Source organism: Aythya ferina (assembly GCF_964211825.1).
Source record: "Aythya ferina genome assembly, chromosome: 1".
Classification (NCBI taxonomy): domain Eukaryota; kingdom Metazoa; phylum Chordata; class Aves; order Anseriformes; family Anatidae; genus Aythya; species Aythya ferina.
Genome location: NC_140296.1, coordinates 21935697 through 21962045, shown reverse-complemented (window position 1 = coordinate 21962045; position 26349 = coordinate 21935697). Strand labels below are relative to the sequence as shown.

The 26349-nt window shown below is 50.9% G+C and overlaps 2 protein-coding genes and 1 long non-coding RNA gene across 8 annotated transcripts in view; 2 read left to right on the top strand and 1 right to left on the bottom strand.

Moving 5' to 3' along the window:
- Positions 1-8522, top strand: part of FLT3 (fms related receptor tyrosine kinase 3) — a 40905-nt gene extending 32383 nt beyond the window's left edge. For 3 of the 5 annotated variants that reach the window (XM_084539413.1, XM_084539412.1, XM_084539414.1), the window contains exons 16-24: positions 586-696; positions 2347-2500; positions 2852-2982; positions 3352-3476; positions 3847-3969; positions 4611-4722; positions 4805-4904; positions 6101-6206; positions 6964-8522. In XM_084539413.1, the coding sequence (XP_084395539.1) occupies positions 586-696; positions 2347-2500; positions 2852-2982; positions 3352-3476; positions 3847-3969; positions 4611-4722; positions 4805-4904; positions 6101-6206; positions 6964-7098 (1097 nt within the window). In that variant the 3' untranslated portion in view covers positions 7099-8522. Of the gene's footprint in view, positions 1-585; positions 697-2346; positions 2501-2851; positions 2983-3351; positions 3477-3846; positions 3970-4610; positions 4723-4804; positions 4905-6100; positions 6211-6963 lie in introns of those variants that run through there. The other 2 variants (XM_084539415.1, XR_014698851.1) reach the window with 2 other exon arrangements.
- Positions 8523-14423: 5901 nt separating this feature from the next.
- On the bottom strand, positions 14424-15481 carry LOC311426754. Its single transcript, XR_014687002.1, has 2 exons — positions 15380-15481; positions 14424-14804 (listed from the first exon to the last, which is right to left on the bottom strand). It is a non-coding gene; the product is annotated as an uncharacterized lncRNA (long non-coding RNA).
- Positions 15482-15843: 362 nt separating this feature from the next.
- On the top strand, positions 15844-20225 carry CDX2 (caudal type homeobox 2). Of its 2 annotated transcripts, XM_084499552.1 has the most exons (3): positions 15864-16594; positions 18839-18984; positions 19623-20225. In XM_084499552.1, exons 1-3 carry the CDS (start codon positions 16105-16107, stop codon positions 19788-19790), a joined length of 804 nt encoding a protein of 267 aa, XP_084355678.1. In that variant the 5' UTR covers positions 15864-16104; the 3' UTR covers positions 19791-20225. The 2 variants fall into 2 exon arrangements, with proteins under 2 accessions (XP_084355677.1, XP_084355678.1); XM_084499551.1 differs by lacking the exons at positions 18839-18984; positions 19623-20225 and adding an exon at positions 17875-18755 and having other exon boundaries at positions 15844-16594.
- The last annotated feature ends 6124 nt before the right edge of the window (positions 20226-26349 follow it).

The window sequence follows — 26349 nt, the reverse complement described above, 5'->3', positions numbered from 1 at the left end:
TGTGAAGCTTCCAGCACATCTTCCTGCTCTTGAAGGGTGGCACAAAACAATTTCCTTCTGTCCTTCCTTATGGGTCAGGCTTCATAAAGCTCTAATCCTCCTTGCTGCTTTGCTCTGGCTTCACTCCCAGCTGCCTTCACCTCCCAGAAGAGCAGTGTCCAGACGTGAGCCTCCGCAGCAGCAAGCAGAGCAGGAGGGCTGGAGCTCCACGTCAGCAGCTGCACCCTGCTCACCTGCGTGCCTGCACAGACCCTTCCTCCCAGCTCATCATCCCCTGTTTGCTCACGTGCATCAGCTTTGCACTTCCTTGGTCTGCTGCTTGGCAGTTTTCTTTATGCAAGTCCATCTGGATTGTTTTGGTTCATGTCTCGATTCACTGACACCACAAGGGGTGAATGCTTGCTGAAAAGCAAACCAAAGGCTAGTATTGAAGCACAGGATGGCCTGCTTAGCTACATCATACATTTTTTCAGAATGTTCCCAAATGTGCCATCAGTCATTTGAAATGAAGATTTGAATGCGACAAAGCATCACAACCATTTCGTGTTGTTTTGATGAGGTTTCCAAATGTGTGTACTTTTTCAGAAAAGTCTGACACTTCAGAAAAAGATGCTCTGATGTCTGAGCTGAAAATGATGACTCACATTGGAAGCCATGAAAATATTGTGAACCTACTAGGAGCTTGCACTGTGTCAGGTAACTTGCACTTGTGGAAAGGCATCAATTATAACAAGCAGCCTAACAAGGACTCCTGAACAGAAATATTAAAAATTGATCATTGGTAGCAGTGGTAAATCATCAAGCCATAATTAGCTGCCTATTATTCCTCAGGCTGCTCTTTCCCTCCTTGCCCCTGAGTCCTGACTTTGTTTTCCCTTCCCCAACCAAATTTTCTACTCTGTGTGGCCCCAAAATAAAATAAAGATGAACTGAAAGCAAAGTTAAGGGCTTGCATGTGTACAGAAATGTGTTCTTTCTAACTGTACTTTCATGAAGTGATACAATAGCCCTTCTATAGAAGAGGTTTTCTTGTAACAGCAGTGATGGCACCAATATGGGCCAGTTTATTCAGAGAAAAGGAAAAACGTGTCTGTTGTGAGGGACTTACTGTAAAAATAAACTGAAGATGGAAAGAACTAAGCAAAGATGGACTAAGTAGCAAGACTTTATCGCTAATTAATTATTGTGTGACTATTACTGAGGATATTGCTGTCCCAAGAAGTCCCACTCTGGCCAGTTCAGTGGTCAACAGGAGTGGGTGAAAAAGGGCCGAGGACCAAATCACCTCAGGGAAAGGGCAGGATTTTACCCAGTGTTTGCTCATATAATTAATTGTAACACCTGCCCGTGAAAAATACCGATGGATTTTCTACCACAGATATGTAGTAAGTTGAAAGGATCAGAGATAACAGTTAACCCTTTTTACCCCAGTTCACATCAATGGCAACACAGTCATGCAAAGGCATTCGAGGCATATGAAGAAAGCAGACAAATAGATCACTGCCAGTGGCTTTAGTTGATTTGAAGCTCTACAGCAGATTTCCAGGCAGTGGCAGACACTGTCTTCAGGAGTGCTCTGCAAGATGTGGCAGTGCAGACAGGAGAGCTGCAGGGAAGACCTGCTTCATCTGGCAGGACAGGGGAAGGAATACAAATGCAGCATTTGGAAGCCTTTACCAGGCTCCCCAGACTTTTGCAGTCTTCCCCTGAGTGATACTGTAGTGTTTTTTTGTTTGTGTGGCCTCCCTTGCTTGACAGAAAGTCCTGGTAGAAAAGTCCACAAGTTCATAGTTGGTCTTTCTGCACCAGAAATGGTGATGCCAGTGTAAGACTGCAGGAGAGTGGGGTGACCACTCCAAGCAATCCATGGGATGTTCAACCTCCTCCAGCAACCTTCCTATGGCTTTACTCTAGGCCTGCCTGGGACAGAGATTTAAGGTGTTTTTCCTTTCTTTGCAGATAAATGAAAGGCCATAAATCAATTCATGCTATCAAGACAAGGAGTAGAGAGTCACCTTTGCTTGAGCCATTTAGACAGTATGTTACATCTTTATAGCTTGTGTTCCCCAACCCAGTCAGTGCCTTTGTTGTAGGGAAAGGTCCTCATGCCTTCGCAGGGATTTGCCATTCACATTGGGAGATGCACCACCAGGAAATTCAGCTACGTACATTATCCAAAGAGGCTTTCCACCAGCCTACCTACAGATACAGTTGATCTGCCTGGGAAGGGGAAATGCTTGGGGAGTCTTATATAGATTTATCCTGGGAGAAGATGGGACATCCTTAAGGTTTCAGTGAGAAAACTTCTGTGGATAGCAGAGGCATTTACATTTCCAACTATTTCAGGGCCAATCTACTTGATATTTGAATACTGTTGCTATGGTGACCTTCTGAACTACTTAAGGAGCAAAAGAGAAAAATTTTACTGGACACTGACAGATATATTTAAACAGCACAACTTCAGCTTTTACCACAACTTCCATTTGGACCAAAATTCCAGGTAAGACATTCAGAAACAATTTAATACTTTGTAAAACTCCTGTCTCTTTAAAGATGCATTCTCAGTTGTGCTGTAAGCAGGTATAATTAACAAATTCTTGAGAATCTGCATACTTTAACAAACAAGGCCTTGGGAGGAACTGAGATTTGATTCTTGTTATGTTTGCTTTTCACTGTACTGCAAAAGATGAGAAATCTCTTGTTTCAGTTTCCAGTTTTGAGACCACCCATGCCTATGCACAGATTTTTAATATCAACAACTGATCCTATTTTTTCTATGTAAAACAGTTTGCATTTAGCAGATTATGTTCTCCACTGTGTGTAACCTTTGAAAATGTGTCACCCCCTCCAGGATGAGAACCCACCTGAAGTATGGTGTGAACATGAGTCTGTGCAGAGAGGACGAATTTGAAATTGCACAAACAAGCCAAAACATAAATATGACACCTGGACCAAATGGGATTGTGCCATTTTCTGAGGAAGGTAAAAGATTAACTGGTGTTATCTCTATCAATTCTAACTGTTATTATTGTATTTATTTATCCAGCTAGCCAAATTCAGTGACACAGCAGGACCCTTTCTGTTGCATGTCTCTCTTTCCTCCTAGCAGAAATTTTGCTGGAGAAGAATTCAATAATATTTAAGACCTCAGACTTATGCTTCTGTTCATACTATACGTGGTATTTGAGTATGAAATACCTTTTCCTTTGTGTCTGAGCAAAGGATACAAAAAATGGATGTTCTTCGTGATGTTCTCAGTAGGAGACAGAAAAATCCTTACTGCAGTCAATAGAATTAATCAGAGAGTGATGAAGCTCATGGAAAATTCACACTCCTGGTTGTTTTTTACAGATGATATTAAGCATATAAGCAGGCAGATGGATGAAGAAGAGGATTTTAATGTGCTCACTTTCGAAGACCTTCTTTGCTTCTCTTACCAAGTTGCCAAAGGAATGGAGTTTCTGGAGTCCAAATCGGTATGGTGAAGGCTAGCAAATTGTTTAGATAGAAAAGAGAGCAAAAAATTGGTCTGTCTGTGTAAAGGCAGACTGAGAAACAGAGCCACACAGTGGCAGGCTCGAATTATACCTCCTTCCCCAGCTTTATGGCAAAGACTGGACTGCACTTTCAGGCATGTCCCCCAGTAAGAAGCAGTGGCTGCACTGCGCACTTCTGCCTGCTCTGACCCTGGCCCTGGCCACGGCCATGAGCAACCGGGGACTGCCCAGCTTGCTCATCCTCCAGATGGTTGGAGAGGAAGGAGGCAGCAATTCACAAAGCCCTGTGTGAATTCTTTCCCTCTGCTACCAAGTGCTGCAGAGTGTTAACCCATCCTGTCCCTCTAAGTGCATCCACAGAGACCTTGCTGCCCGGAATATACTAGTGACCCATGGAAAAGTAGTGAAAATATGTGACTTTGGCCTTGCCAGAGATGTCGTGAATGACTCCAACTACATTGTCCGGGGCAACGTAAGTTCCTGAGTGCTCTCTATTTTTTGTATCATTGAAGAATGATAGTGAACCAAGAAAGGAAAGCTTTTATTTTTCAAATTCCCTGCTAGCATTATAAATAACTGTATAGACAGTGCAGAAATATCACTTTTTCTGCCCTTAGCAAATGCAGATTCTCTTATAATTAGCCAAATCAAGGTAGTGATAGTACTGTAAAGGAAATGACACCCATGTCCTTTCACAAGCTTACTGAAACCTGTTGGTGGGAAGTGGAGGGAACTGTTCATTGTTACGGACAATAATAGCACAGGGACAACAGCATATGTGTGAGGTACACCAGGTCCCGTGGGTAAATGAAGAAGTAAAGGGTGGACATCTCCATCTGAGCTACTCATTGTGGCAGCCAGGGAAAAGAAAAAGGCTTTTCCAAGGCAGAGTGCAGTACCTTCAGCAGTCATCTAAAATAGGTGAGATGAAGTGGCTCATTGGAAGTGCCTATTCCTGTCTATAAAGTAGATATAAAGAGATTACTGGGAGAAGTTGAGCTTTTCACCTAGCAGACATGAATTGATTCTGGCTGAGAATTGAGAGCTGCAGCAAGTCATCTAGAAAACCCGTGTCATGGCATGACCTGGCCTCCTTTCCCCCTGTCTGTACAGGCTCGCTTACCAGTTAAATGGATGGCTCCTGAAAGCTTATTCGAGGGGACGTACACAATGAAGAGTGATGTCTGGTCTTATGGAATATTACTGTGGGAAATATTCTCTTTGGGTATGTTCTGTCATGTGATGGAAGGGCACTGCTTTTCTCTGGTGGCTTCTGAGTCAACATGTATTCTCCATTGTGTTCCCAGGTGTAAATCCCTACCCTGGCATTCAGGTTGATGCCAACTTCTACAAATTAATCCAAAATGGATTTAAAATGGACCGACCGTATTATGCTACAAAAGATGTGTAAGTGTCCTTTATGAGTGATGCACAGCATGGGGATTTATACTTATTAGGTCACCATCTGTATGACCTTTAATTCATTGCACACTGCACCCTGTTCAGAAAAGTTGCAAAAGGTGAGATCTTTCTCTAACCCTGTAAAAGGTTTCTTGATCATGCAAGTTTTGTCCTAAAGCAGAAGTGATCAGTGCTAGAGGTTATGTGTGTTTGAAAGGACAAATTTATGATCTGTGTTGAGCTGTGCCTTCCTTACCCAGTTAACTTCCTCTTCTTGGATCAGAGTGGGTTTCTTTTCTCTCTTTCTTTTTTTCTTGTTGCAAAAGAAAAGTTCTACTGTATTCATTTGGATACTGGCTAAATCTTTGGTAATACTTTTTATTATTATTTTAATAAAACATTAGCATATTTGACTCTGATCCAGGAAGCCAAAGAACCTCTTAGAGAAAAACCCTGCTAGGGAAGAGCTAGTGGGAGCTGCTGTTCCTGTGCTCGCACCTCATGTTTTTCAGCCAGTGCCGCTGTGCCTGAAAAGACTCTGGCTGCCTGCAGGCAGCCCCCAAGGGACAAGAAGAGGAGAAGGTGACAGGGAGCTCTGAGACCTTGCTAGGTACCTTTCTCATCCTCTCCATGTAGAGACAATAATGGCATTAAAGGTACAGGTGAATCTGAGAGATTCAGCCATAAAGGTTGCTGTGGGATTCATAAATACCAGGAAAGCTATTTGCAAGAGACTTTAGCAGATACACAGTGTACTAGTCCCTGTTGAAGCTGCAAAATCTTTAAAGTGGTCTTTAAAATTCAGAAAGACACAAAAATCCATAAAAAGACTCACTGGAAAAACTGCCTTCAGTCCTACAGAGTAGCAGATTCGTCCCCAGAGTCAGAGAGGAGTTGTCCTCCTACCATTTTCTGTGTGGAAGCTGGAAAATAAGCTTAGCATGCCAGCACGTCAGCCAGGGCCCCAGTCCTGTGAGGAGGATTTTGCTAAGGACTCCAGTAAAGCTGTGTTTTTAATTTCTCCCCTGTTCCCCATCTCTCTGTATGTTTTTCTCTGATGTGACCATGCTCAAATCCAACCTCTTTTCACAAAATCATGTTGGTGCCCTGTGATTCCCATGCAACTGCAGCATTTCCATGTAGTCCCTTAGCTCATAGCTCCAAAGCTCATATATTGTCTGTGTCATCTCCTTGCTCTGCAGCTACTGTGTGATGCAGTCCTGTTGGGCACTGGACACCAGAAGAAGACCTTCTTTTTCCAGGCTTGTTTCCTCTCTTTCCTGTCAGCTGGCTGAGGCAGAGGGAGCAGTAAGTAAGCACAGAAAGAAGAAAACATGTTTATAGGGTTTTTGTTTGTTTGATTGATTTTTTTTTTTGAGCCCCACAGACCATAATGGTCTGAAACAGACTTATGGTTTCTATTCTCATGTGCCACTGTGCTCGGGAGCTATTCCCCAGGGAAGTTACTTGCTCAGCCCGTGTTACAGAAATTCATTTCCCCTGTGCAGAAACCAGTGCAGCAAAACTACTGATTCCTACCTGGATATCCACTCTGAGCTTGACACACTATTTCTCCATATCCAGAGTTCTTACCAGCCTTTTGGGATGTGGGGGGCTGTGGGTGAGATTTGCCATTGCAGCCCTGAACCTCTCTGCATGCTGCTAGCCTGGCAGAAGGTGCCAGATGGAGAGGTCCCTTTTCCTTCTCTCACCCACAACAGACACGCATGACACATTTGGTGTCATGCATGCCCACCCTTACTGCCAAACGTAACACCAAGGGCTGCAATGAGCAACTCCAAAGCTCTATAGCAGGAAAAAAGTCCTTTGCAGCCCAGTGCCCTTCTTCAGCCCAGCTCTTTTTGGCCAGAGAAGAACCAACTCCCTTAGGCAGTTGTCTGGACTCCCTTTGGAGTCAGTGGGAAGTAGCAGACCTGAGCGTGGCTCTCCCCATGGTATACAGGGATGTCTCACCCAGTACCTGCATCATCAGGAGAAAAGCTGTTCTCCAAGTACAGTAAATCATAACAGAATTTATCATTCATTTCCTCTTCTTGATTGCTAGGTTTACCAGAACATGAAAAGAAATGTTTCTACGCACAAATCCAACGCCAAAACTAAGCCACATGTAAGCAAGGATGAGGAATCTTTTCAGTCCTCAGCTCTGCTCCAGCATGAAGACTCTCAAGTTAAAAAATAATCTGGGTCTAGATCTCAGTATTTTCCTAAACTCCATGTAGCATAAATGCTTTACATCACCACTAGAAAAAGAAGATGTTACTGACTGCTGCTCTATTCACAGTTCCTATGGGATACTCCATATTTATGTTACTTTGAGGAGAAGACACAATTGTTTTCTCTGAATTCAGCAAATGCATCTGTCCCTAGACTGGAGCAGTTGTCTTTTTGCTGGTTTTCTACAACTGGATATCCTTTTTCCTGGCTATATGTACAGTGTCTAATCAGTGCATCAGAATTCAGACCGTTCTTGCCATACTGCAAGCAAACACAAAGAAATCCGTGTTTTTTAGTTAACGTTTACAAGCATGGACTACGATCTAAAGAGAACTGGTGTGATTTCCAGAAGTGCTACACGCATTTTGATCTCCAGAGGCCAGTGAGTGTTGGAAAAAAAGGCCACCAAAATAGCCAACTTTAGATGCCTGAATTTTAAAATATCAGCCTTAGTTTACAAGGAACTGTATATCTGAACATGTACAAGTGCCTCATCCTGAATATCTCAATCACTATAAAGTTCCCAAATACAGTTCAGGTGAGTTCATTAAGCTTTAGGCATTAATGTGGGCTCCAAATATCCAGCTCTGTGCTTGCTGATGAGAAATAAGCACTTAGAGATAGTGATTCCTTCTACCTAAAATAAGCATCCAAAACAGACAGGAGAGGGCAGGAGATGACCTCCCTTCTCCCTGCTCTAGAAAATCCAGATGACTGGCTCCAGCTGCAAATCTCACTTCCACTGAGTTATGGCTAATCCCATTCTCTGAGCTTTGTGTATTTTAATATCAAATAAAAATTATTAATTCTGCATAAATTATCCTCTGAAGCAATTCAGGAGCATAATATCATCACTGCCAATTCCCAGAAGCCTTCCTGTCTGTATAAACCCCTCTGCAATTAAATGAGCGTGCATCTCTTTAACTTTCTCTCAGACTCCCAGGACAATAACCAGAGACTTGATGTTTTTTTAATACAGATGAAAAGAGACACTATTTTCATGGTGAGGTTTTGGGATTTGTAAACATGCCTTACGTAAGGACTAATGGGATACATTTATCTACAGCCCAGTGAATCAAGATGAGGAGATACTGGGTAATATTTTCTTCTGTTACATTTTACAAAATGCTATCTGCAATTAGGATTTCCAGTGGCAAGTGTTGTAAATCAACGTGTTTGGATGGAATGTGCTATCTCATAAATCGAGCTGTTCTTCACTAACATTGTCTGAAAATAATTAATGTTTTATTACAGCAATTACAAATTGTATATTTTGGCTAACATTTTGGAATTAGCAAAGAAACATCGATAATTTTAATCAGACTGCCAGAGAATAGTTTGGAAGTATGAAGACAGAAATAAAACTTTAATTTTGTATGTTCTGGAAAATATAGATGGCTTTTAACACGCTCATGTAACACAATTTCAAAGTGTTCAGCAAAGAGATGTGATGGCTTGGCACTGCTCACACACAGCCTACACGGTGAGCATCGAGCACCTCGTGCAGGCAGGAGCTGTCAGAGCTGGAGGAGCGAGGGCTGAGCTGGTTGCATCCACGCTCAGCTGGCCCTGGAGCCTGAGCAGATGTGAACCAGGCTCATTAGCCAAGATGAGGAGCAGATGGGAAGCCCATGTCCTTTAAAACAAGCCAGGGACTTGCATCCAATGTTTTTCCACAGGATTCAAAAAGGAGTGGACAGAGGTCTCATTGTACTCACTACTGAGCTGAGGCACAGGGGTATAAAGGCAAGTGGAGAAGCGCAGAGCTAACACAAACTGCTCGTGATGCACGTGTGGAAAAGCAGCTCAGACAACACTGCACCCTGTGAGGAAGCACGATGAGGAGAAAAACCCTCCTGTAAGGGGTGGACACACGGAGGGTCGTGTCTGCTTCTCTGCAGGGCAGGCAGGGATGGAATAAAGCTTCAGGAGGAATTCAGTGGCAAATACTATCTTTTTGGAGCACGTCTCCTTTCCAGGATGCTTCCAACACAACTCAGCAAGGTGTTAGTGCACTCATGAGGTGTGTGCAAGCCTCCAACTGAGGTGCCATTACCCCAAGCCAGGTGCTTTAAGGCAGGCAAAGGCTGACAAAGCTTCTACAGCCACCGAGACAAGGAGAAGAGGCACTAGGGGGAGCTCCGGCACCGCGCTGAGAGGGGACACGGCTCAGGGAGGCGGATGGGATGGGATGGGATGGGATGGGATGGGATGGGATGGGATGGGATGGGATGGGATGGGATGGGATGGGATGGGATGGGATGGGATGGGATGGGATGGGATGGGATGGGATGGGAGCCGACCGGGCAACTCCCTCCAGCTGTGTTCTGCCTCCCCACCCCCCACGAAAAGAAAAGAAAAAGAAAAAGAAAAGAAAAGAAAGGAAAAGAAAGGAAAAGAAAAGAAAAGAAAAGAAAAGGCCCTGCATCACAGAAAGTACTCACATAATAAAAATAAAAATAAAAAAAAAAAATAAAAATAAAATAAAAATAAAAATAAAAATAAAAATAAAAATAAAAATAAAAATAAAAATAAAATAAAAATAATAAATGCAGCCCTTCTTCTGTTTCTAGATCTGGATATGGCCTTCCAACACAGGTGTAACCACCGGGTTTGGGATACCTGGAATGGGCTCTCTGGTAGAGGCTGGGAGTAAAATCGTGTGATACATTGGAATGGGAGATCAGGAGTTGTGCAGGACGGCAGGGGCTTGTGTTAAGAAAACTGGTTCATGGGGGGATCTGTGACAAGTGATGAAGGAATCCAAGGTCAGCTTTGCCACAGAGCCATTTTGCAGTTATGCCATCTTTGATGAGGGTGTTCTTCTGCTGGAAAACATTTTGGGAGTGCAGAAATCAAAGCAGACTGGAGATGACTGGGTTAGGGCATCCCCACACATGCCAGACCTCAGCCACCTTCTCACAGCCACCAAACCAGACCAGGTGCTCAGTGGCACAGGGTTTCCTCCTCCCAGCTGGAAGCGCTGCTGTGCCAGTGTATCACTGCCTCCTTCCCTGTCCCCAAGTGAATTAATTAGTGAAGTAAAACAGCTTTAAAAAAGCTGGCACAAAAAGATCCACCCAGGAGGAGTTCATAGAGCTCTCAGAAAGAGGTGGCAGAGGAGCTCAGCTCCCTGGGTGAGCATCCTGACACTGGTCTGGGGGTCCTTTGAAGACCTGGTCCAATTCATGCTTCTGGAGATGCTTCATGTAGACGAGACAAAAAAGGGGCTGCTCGGCTCAGGGATTCAGATTTAAGGGGCTGTGCTGGACAACTGATATTTAGGTAGAGGAGCAACACTCCTGGCAGGACTGGGGGAACCCAGGGGTCTTGGCTATGGATCAGGTCGTGGACAAGGAGAGATGTTGAGGAGCTGTGGTGTGTGCACCATGCCCTGTCCTTTATCTATTTCATAGAATCATCAAGGTTGGACAAGCCCTCCAAGATCACCTGGTCCAACCATCCCCTACCACCCATGTCACCATGTCACCATGTCCCCAAGCACCATGTCCAACCTCTCCTTGAACACCCCAGGGACAGTGACTCCACCACCTCCCTGGGCAACCCGTCCCAGTGCCTGACTGCTCTTTCTGAGCAGAAATGTCTCCTCATTGCCAACCTGAACCTCCCCTGGCACAGCTTGAGGCCATTCCCTCTGGTCCTATCACTGGTTACCTGTGAGAAGAGGCTGACCCCCAGCTCCCCACCCCTTCCTTTCAGGCAGCTGCAGAGAGCAATGAGGTCTCTCCTGAGCCTTCTCTTCCCCAGACTAATCTGAAGCAAGCCTGGAAGTCTCATCTAATCACAACCCAAGGGTTTCACCAGTGCTGTGACAGCCCTGTCCTGAGATCCCAGGAAGGAGATGCCCATCTCTGGCTTCCACCCAGCCCCCCCTGGAGAACTGAGGACCTGCAGGAGGCCAACAAGGACAGCCTTTGGGAGATCCTTCGGGGTCTCTGCACCGGAGAGACCGGTGAGCAGCCGGAGGAGGGCAGTGTGAGGCAAGGCTGGGAGCAGGGCCCTGCCCTCACCCCTGGGGCTTTTCCAGCCCAGGAGCAGGGGGTGACACTGGGCTGGCACCGGGAGGTGACAGCTGGGAGCAACCAGGAGGAGGTGGCGGGCAGACAGCAGCTCCTCCTCAGAGCCAATAGGACCGGGGGTTTTGTTTGGTTTGGAGGGCCTGGGTTTGTCCCTGGAAGACGAGAGGCCTCCTCCCTTCTTTACAGCTCCAGCGCTGCTTTCAGGAACAGGCGGCGGGGAGGAGGCAGGAAAACTTGCCAAAATATCCCAAATACCCCAGGGGGCTGTTTGGGAAGCAGCGTGGCCATAAGTGAGCTGGGCACCTGCGTCCCCTCGCTATCACAACGCCCAACACGAAATATTACCCACAAAAGGCCAGGGGCCTGCAAGGAGGCGTGCAGTTAACGCCTTCGAAACCTTCGACCCCGCAAACAACAAACCCCGTGCCTCTGCTGACTGAACAGGTTTGCTGGATTGGGCTCGAAGAGAAACACGGGGCCGAGGGAGCTGTGGGGCAGCCACCATGGAGCTTCTGGCCATACAGGGCCTTGGGTAGGGGGAGTAAATGGGTAGGACATGTGGGGAGACACGGCCACATGCATCACCTCCCTTCCAGGGTTACGTTTCAAAGGCAGGAGAAATAGGAAATAGGATCACAGAATCATTAGGGTTGGACAAGACCTCCAAGATCACCTGGCCCAACCATCCCCTACCACCTATCACCCACTAAACCATGTCCCCAAGCACCACGTTCAACCTCTCCTTGAACACCCCCATGAGTTAGGAGGACAGCAAGGACCTCGGGCTTTCTATTGCCCCAAGGTGAAGGGGGGGACAGCCCAGGGGCTCGCAGCTGCAGTGTGGTGGTGTCCTTGGGGAGGGACTCAGCACCAACATCTGCGGCCACATCCTGCACCAAAGCTGCTGCCAAAGGCTGCGGCTGGGGGACACCGTGCTGCCCAAGGAGTATGGGGGGAGACATCAGCCTCCGTGAGGGGCTGGGAGGGTATGGGAGTGACCCCTGGGGTTATAGGGCTGCCAGTGATAGCTGCTTGGCCTCATGCTCCTGCCTTTTGGGGCCGTACCATTGGGTGCACATTGTGGTCAGAGCCCTGGCCACTGTGCCCAGGGTGACATCTCAGCGGGGAGCCTGGGGACAGCCCCAAACACCCCATGGCTGACCGAATCCTCCGGTGCTTAATTTGACTTTTTCCCCATTTTCTCTCCACGCTTCCTTTAGGCTCCCGGAGGGGAACCAGGACTATCCAAGCTCAGCCCCAACAGCACCTGTCCGAGGGGGCAGCAGGGGGGCACAGCCGGTGGCACAGCTTGGCACGCCATGCCGTGCCATGCCATGCCATGCTGTGCCATGCCATGCCGTGCCGTGCCATGCCATGCCATGCCATGCCATGCCTTGCTGTGCCATGCCAAGCCGTGCCATGCCACGCCGAGCCATGCCGTGCCTTCCCCCCCGTCCCCCAGCTCCTCTCCCTTCCCAGCAACGAGGATCCCACTGGGGAGCAAGCGCTCAGCATCCAGCCCTCTCCGAGAGGCATGTGCTTAAACAAGCCGGGTATCAACCCCACGATAAAAGTATTGGGTTATTCTGCAACGTAATCTACATCAAAGCCTCGGGGGCTGCCGGCTTGAAAAGATCCAAGATGTTTTCTGAGTCCTTATCATGTCTGTGCTTAGGGGGAGCCATAAATTCCACAGGGCGGACGAACTAACACACGATTCCTCCTTCTCTTCGCTCTCCTTGGCCACCAAAGGGCTTTTTTTTTTCTTTGCTCTTGCTTTTTTTCTTTTTTTTTTTTTTTTTTTTTTTTTACCTTGCAAACAAAGCTCCCGGTGGTTCCGCGCCGTTAACACGGGGGGGCACGGGGAGGGATGATCTCCCCACCCCAAGCTTCTCCTAAGTGATGGAAAAATACTAGTTTTTCAGACAAAAACGCTTAGTACGAACCAAGAAGGTGCACCCGCAGCCCTGCAAGGCCCTTCCCGGGGTTTAACGGGGTCGGTTCGGGGCGGGGGGTGCCCGGCACTGGGCACCAGCCGCCACCCCCATTGGGACCGGCGGTTCCCTCGGACCCGGCTCCCCCGGGGGCAGGCAGATGCCCTAGAAAATGGTGATTTTTCGGCTCCAGATGGAAGGTTTGGGGCTCAAGGAGGAAAGCAGGGAGCCCGCAGAGACGGCTCCGGAGCCCCGGAGCCCGATGTGGAGAGCGGGGAGCCCGGCACGGCAGTGTCTGGCCGGGCCAAAGCCCTGGGAGAAAGAGCCCCTCGGGGGAAAAAAATTAAAACCAATGTAAAATAAAGTGAAAAGAAATAAAGTAAAACGAAAAGACGTGAAATTAAAAGAAATAAAGTAAAACGAAAAGAAATAAAACGAAAAGAAATAAAGTAAAGCGAAAAGAAATAAAATGAAAAGAAATAAAATGAAAAGAAATAAAGTGAAAAGAAATAAAGTATAATAAAATAAAATAAAATAAAATAAAATAAAATAAAATAAAATAAAATAAAATAAAATAAAATAAAATAAAATAAAATAAAATAAAATAAAATAAAAGTAATAAAATAAAATTAAAAAATAATAAAGAAACAAACCAAAACACAGTAACACCAGGCGATATTTCTCTCCAACCGGCCTCTCCGATTGGGCAATTGTCGGTTTTAGAGGTATTGAGTGGCTTTTATCCGCTCGGGATCTAGGGAAATAAGAACATAATAATAATAATAATAATAATAATAATAATAATAATAATAATAATAATAATAATAATAATAATGAAACACGGGGGGAGAGACCAGGGCCTCTCTTGCGCTCCTGTGTCCGGGGATGGAGCTGCCCAACGGGACCCGCTCCGCTCCGGGGGCTTTGGCCGAAGCAGAAAAAGTCCCAAAAAGGTGGCAGCAAAGGAGGGAGCGGCAGCCAGGGCCGGCTCGGGAACCCCCACCCCGGCAAAGCCTTGTCGCCTTTGTGTCCCCAAATCCGCGGGGACAGAAGAGGGAAAACCCTCGCGGAGAAATGCAGCTGGAGGCGGTGTCCCTCTCCCCGATTTTTTTGGGGGGTGACAAAAATCCTGCCCCAGCCGAAACGAAGGGGGACAGGGGAAGGGGAGTGTCGCTATCCCCGGAGCCGGTGCGGGCAGGGGGGCACAGAAAAAGCCAAGGAGAGGAGGATCGGGGAGGGGGCACCCCGAGCTGGCCGTGCCCGGCCGATTTAGGGTTTTTCTGGGCTTTGGTACGTTTTAATACGGTATTTTCGGATTTTTGTCGTTTGGATGCTTCCTTCCTCCCTTTGTGGCATCATCAACTTGCTATGGGGGCTGCGAGCCCCGCTCCCCCTCCCAGTTCCCCCAGCAGCACCCAGGTGCGATGCTGGAAACGGGAGGGAACCCACCTCGGGGGAAGGCTGCTGGCGCGCGTTGCGCTCTTGTTATTGTAGGGTCGCGACTGTGGGCTCGCAACCACGGCCGTGAGCTTGAGGCAACCTCGTTTTCCGCACGGTAGCCGTGCGACGGGACAGGGACACCCGGGCACCGACCACCGGAGAACCCCGAGAGCCCGGGGAGAGCCGTCGGGGAAAGCCGGTGCGACGTGCTGGGAAAGCGGGGGGGGGCTTTTCTCGGCGGGTGAAAGGTTCCCTGGCTGTGTCATGGGAAAAGATGCAAATATGCAAACGTTTTCTGGCATTGTCCCGGCTCAGGGTGAAAAGTTAAAGCATAAAAGCGGCGGGAGGAGAGCTGAGAAAAGGGGAGGTTGGGGCGGGGGGGGGGGGGGGGGGCGCCTCTTCAAAGGGGGCTGGCTGGCTCGGGGAAGCCGGCTGCCGCTCGCCCGCTCTCCGGGGCGGGTTCCCAAGGCGTCGGGGTGGGAAATAAAAAATAAAAATAAAAAATACGAGTGTGCCAGGAGGGGAGGTCGCCTTTTTCCCCGAGGGCATCGCCCCCCCAGCCCCCCCGGCTTTCCCGAGGGAGATGGGAGCGGGCAAAGCCTTTCCTTCGGTACCCCCGTGGGTGCCCCGCAGCCCGGCTTTGGGGAGCTCTTTTTGGGGCGGGAGGTGCTGCTCGAGCACAGGGCACGGGGCTCACGTCGAGGCCGTCTGGGGGCGAGGGGAAAGGAGCCCCCAAAGACATCGGGGCCCCGACAGCGCCGGGTTTGGAGGCTGCGGGGACACACGCGTGGGGACAGAGGCTGCGCCCTCCGAGGGGGGGGTCTCCTCTTACCTCGCCTCCATCGCCCGTGACCGAGTGGGCAGCGCCCTAGAAAGAGCAGCAGGCCGCGGCGGCGGGGGGGTGGGGGTTTGGTGGCTTAAAAGAACCCACGAGAAAGAAAAAAAAAAAAATTAAAAAAATCGCTTGTTGGATTTTTAATGAAAACTCCCTCCTCCTCCGCCCCTTCCTTGCCCCCCAGCCCCAAGAAGAGCTGGTTAAAGCGCTGCCCGCAGATCGGCCGCGATACACGGTTCCCATATTCCCACCCTCGCCCTTAGATCTCCCTCTCTGTCTTTTGCAAGTCTCTTGATTTCATCCTTTGAACCTGTGATTGGAGGTTAAAGTGCACCAGGTTGCAATGGAAGGAGGAAGCTCTTAAACAATAAAGGCTTGAATATTTAGCTGTGATCAGGTCGCTGCCCTCTCCTTATCTTTTTAAATGCAAATCGTCTTTTAGGGGTAGTAGCTATATACCCAGCGCCTCTCCACGTCACCTGCCTTTGGTGTGTCTGGGCCATTACTAATAGGGCCTTGTAAACAATCGTTAATCATGTAAGTGCTGCCGGCCATCGGCTTCGGACCGGCCCCGGCAGCGAGCAGCGCTCGGCGCCGAGGCAGAGCGGGGCCGCGGCCCCTCCGCCTGCCCCCTCCCCGCCCCGGGGGAGCCCGGCCCCGGGCCCCAGCAGCTCCGAGAGCCCCAGCAGCATGCGGAGAGCCGCCGCCGGGGTCCCGCCAGCATGTACGTGAGCTACCTCCTGGACAAGGACGGGCCCATGTACCCCGGCCCCGTGCGCCACTCGGGGGGGCTCAACCTGGCGGCGCAGAACTTCGTGGGCGCCCCCCAGTACGCGGACTACGGGGGCTACCATGTGAACCTCGACAGCTCCCAGTCCCCCGGCACGGCCTGGCCGGCTCCCTACGCCGCTCCTCTCCGCGACGACTGGGGAGCCTACGGGCAAGGGGCGCCGCCGGCCGCCGGAGCCGTCCACGGCCTCAACGGGGGCTCCCCGGCCGCAGCCATGGCCTACAGCCCCGCCGAATATCACCACCACCACCCGCACGCCCACCACCACGCCGGCCCCTCGCCCCACTGCTCCGCCGGGGTCATGCAGCCCCTCAACGCCGCCGCCGCCGGGGCCGCCCCGGAGCCGCTGTCCCCCGGGGGGCAGCGCCGAGGGCTCTGCGAGTGGATGAGGAAACCGGCGCAGCCCCCCCTCAGCAGCCAGGGTAAGCGGGGAGCTGCCGGGGAGCCGCGGAAAGGGGCGCCCCGTCGGGGGACGGGGGGGTCCGAGCCCGTCGGGGGGCGCGGGGAGGGGGACCTCGGCACAAACCCGCTCGGGAGCTGCTCCTCGGCGGCGTTTTCTTGCTGGCCACCGAGGGGGGAAAAGCGCTGCTGACAGCAGCTCCGCGCTCCCCGGTACGCGGCCTGCGGCGGAGGGCAGCGGCACAGCCCCGAGGGCTCCCCGTGCGCCCCGTCGGGGGGTCGCGGAGCTCCGGGAGCGGGCTCGGGCGGCATCCCGAGGGCATCTCTCCGCTCTTCCTCCCTCCTCCGCTCCGCTCGTCCACTTATAGCCACTTAAAAGATTTTTATAACCAATTACAGGCGTATAAATCATCGGCCGGTGTCGCTCCGCATTTGTTTCTGACTCACTGGCCGCCTAACCCTTTAGGAACCCTTAGCGCGACCTGGCCACCCCCGCGGGGATTTCGGGTGCCTTCGGTCCCCGAAATGGGGCCGAGAGGTGCGAGGGCGTCCCCCCCACCTTGTGTCCCCCCCTCCCCGTTCTCCCGGCGGCCGAGGCTGCCTGGGGGAGGCCGGGGGAGGCTGCTCCCGGCGCCGCTCTCCCTTGTGATGTTAATCCCCCCGCAGCCCCTCTTTTATATCTCTCCCCCCCTTTACATCTGCCACGGGGAGATGCATGCCTCCCGCTTTGATGTACACCTTCCGCTGCCATTGTCTCTCTTTTTTTATTTATATTTATAAATATACGGCCGAAAAGCACCCAAAAAAGGGACTTCGGGGCATCTCTCTCCCAGCTCCGGCTGGCTCCCCGACGGCGCGGAGAGGGGGGTCCCGGGCACCGAGGCTCTGGGGAAGCCCCGGTGCCCCCGCCGCTGGCTCCGGGTGGCGGTGGCGGTGTTGGAGGAGCTCCCCCGGGGCCCGTGGCGCTTCCCAGAGCAGCCCGTGGTGTTCCCACAGGTCGGGGCTGCTCGGTGGTGGCCGGTCCCTTGGCTCCATTCAAATTCTGCCTTTGGAGCCAGTGTTTATGTTAATGCACGAGGCTGGGGCTCGGGGGGGGGGGGGGGATGAAAGCGCCTGCCGCCATTTGTTCAGTAGTGGTAATTCAAACAGAATGTGGCTGTCATTAAGGCTTTGAGAAGGATTTTTTTTTTTTTTTTTTTTTTTTTGTCTTTGATAAGATCTCCTTGTCCCGCATTGTTTGGGATTGTGTTCCCTATTCACTGGCTCTGGGGAGTTTTCTCTGATCAGGCTTGTATCTTTACAGGGTGCTTTTGTTGTGGTTTGCAGAGAGTTTACCTGAACAAAGTCAGCCTGCCAGCCATTAAGCACCTAGGGGGCAGAAACTCCCCGCGCCTCAGATCTCTGGGGAAGGAGGAGAAGGGCCGGGGCTCCAACCAGCTCAACCAGAAACGAGCCCAAGAAAGGAGGTCACTCCATGCAGCCATGCATATACTCGCCGGCCACTCGCCGAAATTCGCCTTCGGACTTGGTTTTGTTCAATTTGGGGGGCTGCAACCGCACGGAGCCCTCCCGGGGGCACCGCGGAGCCCCCTCGGGCCCTGCCCTACGCCGGCGGCGGGGCGAGGGGCGGCGGAGCCGGGCAGGAGCCCGGGGACTGCTCCGGGCTGGGCTCCGAGCCGCCGGGCCCTCAGCAGGATTTTCCTTTCTTTTCACCTTTTCCTTTTTTTTTTTCTCCCACTTTATCCCCCCTTTTTCATTTTTTTCTCCAATTTCCCCTTTTTTTCCATAGTTTTTCCTTTCTTTCCCCACATTTTTTTTCAATTCTTCCCTCCTTCTTCCTTTTTTTTCCCCCTTTTTTCTTTTTTTCTTTTCCCTCTCCTCCTAAGCCCGTCCCCGATGGGGAACGCAAAGCAAACCCCAAGGCGGCCCAAAGCGCGCAATAAATTTGTCCCCAGCAAAACGACCGGGAGCGCACCGGAGCGCAGGGTGGGGGTGGTGGCGGAGGGCCCGCGCCCATGTCGCTGTCGCAACTGACATTCCCGCAGCTTTTGCAACACGTGCCCAAGGTCTGAGGGACGGTTTAACTGCTGCTCTCCCCTCTGTTTGCTGTTCTCAGGGGAGCCCGGTGCAGGGAGAGGCGGGCAGGGAGCCGGGGTGGCCTCATCCTGCTCGCCCTGCGCCCTCCGGGAGCCACCCTGCGGCGGCTGCCGCGCAGCTCCGCGCTGCTTTTGCTTTTGCTTTCCCAACCCGGGCTTTGTTCCCCGCAGTTAAAACCAGGACGAAAGACAAGTACCGCGTCGTCTACACCGACCACCAGCGGCTGGAGCTGGAGAAGGAGTTCCACTACAGCCGCTACATCACCATCCGGAGGAAAGCGGAGCTGGCCTCCAGCCTGGGGCTGTCGGAGAGGCAGGTGTGTGCTCCAGAGTGTGGGGTCGGGGTGTATGGGGTCGGGATTTGTGGGACAGGGACAGGATGCGCGCGTCGGAATGTGTAGGGTCGGGTTGTGTAGGGTTGGGATGTATAGGGTTGAGATGTGTAGGGTTGGGATGTGTAGGGTTGGGATGTGTAGTGTCGGGACGTATAGGGTTAGGATGTGTAGGTTTGGGATGTGTAGGGTCGGGATGTGTAGGGTCGGGACGTGTAGGGTCGGGACATGTAGGGCTCGGATGAGTAGGGTCGGGACGTATAGGGTCGGGATGTGTAGGGTTGGGACGTGTAGGGTTGAGATGTATACGGTTCAGATGTGCAGGGTCGGCATGTGTCGGGTTGGGATGTGTAAGGTCAGCATGTGTAGGGTCGGGATGCGCAGGGACGGGATGCACACATCGGGATGCAGGGATGCTCGGGGCATAGATGCTCGGGACAGGGAGGTTTAAGTGCAGGGATGCTCGGGGGAGGGATGCTTGGGGCAAGGATGCGCGCTACCAGGGATGCGCACACCGGGATGCGCAAGGAGGCTCCCGGCGCCTCTCCCATTACGGATCCCCGTGGTGGTGGGGGGACAGCCGGAGGCGACACCCCCCTAACTGCCCTCTCTTCCCCCGGCAGGTGAAAATCTGGTTCCAGAACCGGCGGGCGAAGGAGAGGAAGATCAACAAGAAGAAGCTGCAGCAGGCGCAGCCCGGCGGTGCGGAGCCGCTCAGCCCCGGCGCCCCTCTGCAGGGTCCCGCAGGGGGGGCAGCAGCCGCCGGGCTGGGTCCCGCCGCCCCCCAGTGACAGCGGCCGGGGGGGCCGCAGCTCAGGGACTGCTGGAGGGCACGGCCGCAGCGGGGCCGGGCCGAGCCGTGCCGGGCCGGGCCGGGGCCGGGGGGGTCTCGGTGGCACGGTGGGAGCGGCCCCCCCCCCGCCTATGCACTACACCGCCCCGCGGGGCCGGCCTTGTGTACAGAGTGTACAGTGTGCGTGTCTCGTCGTCCGGGGGAATCGTGGCGGTGGCTTTATTATTATTAATATTATTATGGTTTTCGGTTTTCCTTTTTTTTTTTTTTATTGTTTTTACCCTGGAGTTTGTTAGATAAAAGGGGGGGCGCGGGCGCTGCCTGCCTGCCCCCCGTGAATCTCAGGGATCCGCAAGGTTTTCACAATGTTGTCGGGTTAACTATGAATTTTAACAGGAAGAAAAGAAAAATTAAAGCACATTTTTTTATTTTATATTTTATTTTATTTTATTTTATTTTTTTCTCGTGACCATAAATATGCAAAACGTTCATCCTGCCCTAAGGGTCAGAGCAGACAAGATAAGGCGCTGTTTAAACGTTCAGAAGTGAATTGCTTAATGTTAGACACTTGTAAAAGAGCCCATAAATCCCGTGCTGACAGTCATCCAGCCAGATTTATTAGCCGCAGTGCAGAGAAATTGGAAGAGTGAAGTCTCTGCAAATCATGTCCAGTCGTGCTGGAGGGGGGGATCTTTGTCTGTGCGTGCAGAGCTAACGCAAAGTGCCTGGTGCCATTTTGCACAGCTTGCAGTGTCCTTTAATTTAAATTATTTCTCTTTTCTTGCCCCCTCATGTTACTTGGCTCACTTGGATTTTTTTCCAGTTAGTTTTCAAAACTCTCCTTGGATTTACCAGCTTTGCCTTCATCGCATCCTCACTGAGAGCAGAAACCCACAGAGGAGCCTCGTGCTCCTACACAGCTCACCTCGCATGGGCTGTGCCCATTCACCATTTCTTCCTAAATGATGGGGACCAGGATAGAAATGCCAAAGGCTCACCCAGCTAGAGACAAAAGGAGAAAGATCTGCTTGATTTGGTCAAATCAACCAGTGCCCCAGGCTGGCAGTGGGACCCACTCGTATGGGGCCGTGCCCTGGTGGCAATGGGAGCACTGCCCAGCCTCAGGCACATTTTGGGGTGATTTATGCAGTTTGCTGACTTCTCCAGCACACGGCCCTGCATCACTCTGGTTTTCTCACCAACTCCATTCCAAATACCCAATTTGCCTTATTCTGAGCATTTTGTTTTTCCTCTTCTCACCTTGCTGACAGCCGAAGCCACGTGCCAGTGGGATCTGCAGGACGGCACGGGCAGGATGGGTTTGCCCCATGGACCAGGTATCTCCTCTCTGTACCAGAGGGAGGATGGGGAAATGCTGAGAGCTGTCCACAATGTTTTTTCTGCAGCTTTTTGGGCTGGGCACGGGCTGGCAGCAGCCCTGAGGACCTGAACCTGGTCTCCCATGCATGGGGGGAGACTGAGGTGGGGAGCAGCACCCCCAGTGCAGGGAGAGGTTGTGCCAGGGAGCATGGCCAAGTCCACAGTGCTTTGCAGGCACCATCCCCTGCTCCTTCCTCTCAAGGGAGCTCGGGGGCTCCAGGTGGGTTCTGTCCCCCTTCGAGGATGCCCTCTGGTGCCCGGGGCCACCCCCGCAGCATCGATCCCGGGCCCGGCTGCTGCCTGAGCCGGTGCGGGTTGCTGCGATACGCCTGTCAATAAACCCTGTTTGGATTGTGGAGCGGAGCGCAAGGTTTGTTTGTTTAGTGGTTAGAGGTTCAAAAGTCGGCATTGTCCCACTGCAGAACGAGTACAAGTTTTTTCTCCCTAAGGAAAAGCTGGCTGCGGCGGGCGGGCGGGAGGGAGGGAGAGATATCGGTGGGCCCTTTTATTTGCTTCCAGGAATAATTAATGGCAGCGCCAAAAAAAAAAAAAAAAAAAAAAAAAAAAAAAAAAAAAAAAAAAAAGGAAGAAAAAAGATGACCACGGAGTTATGAAGGGCCATCAATAAGTAAATTAATCACGAAGGATCTGTGGGTGTAATAGGTGCTGCTTGGCAGGGTTTGGCTGGCACTTCCCCATGCCCCTGGAGCTGGGGTGACACGGGGCTGGCAGAGCCCTGGGAGCACCACCACGAGGGTGGCATGGGGCTGCCCAGACAGATCCAAGACACCAGGACAGATCCTGTACCCCTCCAGCACCACGCTCCTGGTTGTCTTCAGTGCTGAAAGTGTCGGGATCTCCAGCTCTTATCTATAGGACTTTTGAGCAAGAGTTTCTCCCCTTCAGGTGAACGTCTTATGATGAAGCATGAAGCTCTCACGTCTCCAAATTATTCTCACAGAATCAAGCCCACTGTGTTTTAAGCAATCCCCATTTCTGATCTCTTTTCCCTTTGCTAGTGAATGTTAATTTTTGAGCTCTCCTCAAGTTCTTCCTGACGGTAACAGAGAACTCAAATTTCTTGCTATAAAGAGGAACCAACTGAGCAAATTATATCCACACCCAATTTCAAACATTTGCCCCCTCCCATCCCCAAACAAATAAACCACCAGCCTTCCGCCTTCCTTTATATTCCCTGTGCACCATAAAGGAGTGTAAAAAGGCACAAGCTGGATAACTTCTTTATTTGGGGCAATATTTGCAGGGATATGGAGCACTCCGGTGGCCAGACTATGATGCTGAATGGGATTTGGCAGCGGTGAGCTGGTTTTGGTGACCCCCCTGTGCCAACCACATTGTGGCCATCAGCCTGCTAGCTGAGCAGTATGAAGTCAGTAAGCTTTATAGAAAAAAAAAGGAAAAAAAATGCCTAAAGTCAGCAGCATGTAACCAGCCCCAGAAACCCTGGATCCCACCAGGGCCTGGAGCCATGTGCCGAAGTTTTAAGAGGTCCGAGCCGAAACCAAAAGTTGAACTGGTGCCAGCGAGGCGGTGCTGGAGGCCTTCCAGGAGCAAACAGCTCATGAAGGGTAAGGAAAGGCAGAGAACAGGGGTCAGGGGAAGGCACGTCTGGGTGTGCAGCAGCTCAGGGACAAAATAAGGCCATCAGGGCGTGAAGGGGCACGGGGCGGGTGGCACGAGGGAGTGGAGGGCAGGGAGATGCACACGCAGTCTATGGAGGCTGACCTTGGCCAGGAGCTGTGGGTGAAGGCTTCTGCGGAGGAGAAGTGCCAGGAAGCTCTGGGGACAGTCCCTCTTGCTGCTTCTGAGTGAACACAGGCTGTTTCTTTTAGTTAATGTCTCAGCTGCCGTGATGCCTCCTGCTCCTTCCTCGGCTTTTGGTTCTTTTGGAGATCAAGCTGACCTTCCTTGAAGGAAGGGGGCAGGCACTCCCTTGCAAAGGGACAGAAAAAATTTGAGCTATTCACTAAAATAAACAGTTTGTTGCTGGGAGACTGGATTCGGAGACCAGGAATCCCTTTCCAGACCTGTATTTCTAAATTAAATTGTCATCCATTTGGGGATGACGCCCACTGCATCCCCCTGCAGGTGCTTTCAAAGCATCACCACTATGGGCAAAGAGAGGATGAAAACTCACAGCAGAGTCTCACTTCATGCCCACCTGGATGTGTAGGTACAGATCTGTAGCAGACATCAGGCCCCATTAACCATTGGCAAGATCACCTTCTTCCCTCAGAGGGTGATGAGGCCCTGGCACAGGCTGCCCAGAGAAGCTGTGGATGCCCCATCCCTGGAGGTGCTCAAGGCCAGGCTGGGTGGGGCTCTGGGCAACCTGGTGTGGTGGGAGGTGTCCCTGCCCATGGCAGGGGGGTGGAACTGGGTGGGCTTTAAGATCCCTTCCAACCCAAATCGTTCTGTGATACTATGAAGGTGGCAAGCAATAGTTTTCCTCCTGTTCTTTTCTTCCTCTGGTCATAATGTAATATCTAATCTGTTGGCCACAGTAGAGGCTTTGACTCACTTCCTCCAATTAACAAAAGTGCATCACTGTCTTTGTATAAAGTCTTAAAGGACTGCTTCTATCTGCTTATGTTGAGTTGTACTGTGAGTAGCTCATGCCCAATGTAACATTTCAACTCGTGCTCTGCCTCCCAACACTCCTGCACCCAGATATAAAGGCAGGGTGGGAAGGAAAGCTTTCCTATGGTGCTATTCAGAGAGAACGGAGCAAGCCAAAACAGAAAAAGCCCTGCAAGAGCAAATCTTGCCACAGAGGAATAAAAGCCGAGCGCGCAGACCCGTCCTGCTCCAGGCATTCTTGTCCCCTTAGTCATCCAGGTATTTTTTGGCAGCTGTCGCAAGCTCGTGTAGTTTTGCTTTTGAGTCAGATCCTGTTCCCCTGACACGTCTTGTTGGCTTCCAAGCAGTCCCAGCCCGTCCCTCAGATACCTTTCACAGGGCCGAAGAGCTTTGCGAGAGAAAAGCTGCCTTATCTCTGGCATTCTTTGGGGAGGATGCTCCCGCCGCAGGTCCTCCCTTCCTCCTCAGGCGAACAAGGCAAGCTTTCAGCCCTGAAAAAATGAGGTTTCTTGTGGTCTAAGCTTTCCCTGATGTGGGTTGACCATCCAAATGGAAAAATCTCTCTGGGCCAGAAGATTTGCATGCTCCCCTGCCTCCCTGAGTGAGAGCAGAAAAGCCACTGGTGGCTTTCCACAAGGGCTGTTTGTCAACAAGGCCTCAGAAAAGGTCCTGCTGCAAAACTCAAACTTGTGAGCTAGGGCTGTGATCCAGGTGTCTCCACCATGGGGCTTGGGATTTGCAAGATTGAAGTCCTGCATTGATGAATCTCAAGTGGAAGATGGGCAGGATGTGGACACCAGAGTGCTCCTTGGCCTCTGAAGGGATCTGCATTCCCAAATCAAGGAGGAATCAAGAGGCAATAAAAACCCTAATTTTTTCTTCCTTTTCTACAGTTTGAAAATGAGCCAGTCCCTGTCACAGAGGGTGTCAGAAGTGGTATGAACAGTAGTGTTGGTATGAGCTCTTAACTATTGAGCTTTCTCCAAAGGTAACCCAAGCTTTCAGTCATGTTTTAAGGAAATTCCAGCCCTCACCTAATCTAGGGAAATCTGCACAGCTAGTGAATGAGAGGCAGACCTCGCATTAGTTCTTGGTGAACATCACCTCCTATCAGATATGAAAAGGAATTTGATTCTAGTTTAAAATTAAAATTTGCTGCTATATAATAAACTTCAATAGTAGAAGAAAACTCAATCCACTCTTCTTCTGGTTACAGTAAATTGGGTATAATTTTTTTCTGTGGCAATAATGTTAATTTTCTAGATCTCTGATTCTCATCAATATGCTTATATGCATCTATACATGTACAGGTAACCACAGTTAGCTGAAGGGTCTTTAAAAACATCTTGCACAACTATTCCCAGGAATGCAGTGACTCAGAAGAAAAACTGACTTTCTCTTATCAGAAGTGTATTCCTTCCTCCGGGACTTCAGTCTAAAAACACGACCCTTCTATTCCCAGCAACTACACAACTACAAAACCACTGTGCCGCTCCAGACCTGCTGCTTTATTCTGTCATCTCCTGCTAAATTCCCATTGTGGCTCCAGTTGTGCTTTCCATCCTCAAAAGCATGGTCTCTGCTGGTAAAACATGGCTAATGTTATCTCCTTGCTGGTGGACAACCCTCACCAAGATGTACATTGCAGCTCAGCCCCTGGCAGTGCAGGCAGCAGGGACACCCCATGAGGTGTCGGAGGGAAGCCCAGACCTGTCTGTGATCTGCTCTGGGGTCCAGAGCAAAAGGAGACCCTGCTGAGATGGACATAAGTAAATGCACCGTAGCAGCTTGCAGAGCCCACAGAAGAGCACACAGAAGACCAATTCTGTGCTTTTCCAGCTCTGTCACTTTGTGCCACCCCCTTACCTGGCCACCCAGCCTGCTCGGCCCTTGGGTCCCTTCCTCCCAGCCCGGAGAAACACAAGGACTGCCCCGAGCTGCTAGGAGCACGTCAGCACAAACCGGTGATTCACGCTGGAGGAATCAGCAGCATGTTTTTATCGGGTGTTAAAATGTTTCTAGAAACGTTCCCGATGTTTGATCTTGCTCGGTGTACCTTCCCTTTGAGAACATCATGCTTTGTGTACATAGCTTTGTGAAAGACGTGAAACCCTGCTTCCTCCCAGAGCAGCACGTGCTCGGATCCCCGTGGCAATACCCTTAAACTCAGTGGGCCCTGCTGTGAAGGAGCCGGAGCAGATCCCAGCTGATCCCTGCTCCAGCAATCTGCAGCACCAGGGGCCAGGAGGAGTTCTGGGCTCACAAAGCCTAGCTGGCGTGGTGGTATCTCCTCCCCAACGGGGATTTTCTGGAGGCATCCAGCTCAGATGGCAAAAGCTCGCTTGATGTGCCAGAGAAGCACACAAAGCTGGGTTCCTACATCCAGCCCAATAAATTAAAAAGTACCTGGGCACTGCAATTAAATCAGCTGGACTAACAAACTGCTGCATGGTCCACAGCCAGTCTTGGCTTGGGCCAGCTATTTCTTGTCCAAGGAACTCCTGGGCACGGTTTGAGTGTTCATGCAAGCAAGGGGCTGTTCCCAGGACATGGGCTGGGTGCAGCCAGCCTGCTCT

Bases quoted from the DNA above. Each gene is read 5' to 3' on its own strand.
- CDX2 (XM_084499551.1), top strand. From the start codon at position 16,105: ATGTACGTGAGCTACCTCCTGGACAAGGACGGGCCCATGTACCCCGGC. The intron at 16,595-17,874 runs GTAAGCGGGGAG...GTATCTTTACAG, and splicing joins GCCCCCCCTCAGCAGCCAGG to GGTGCTTTTGTTGTGGTTTG.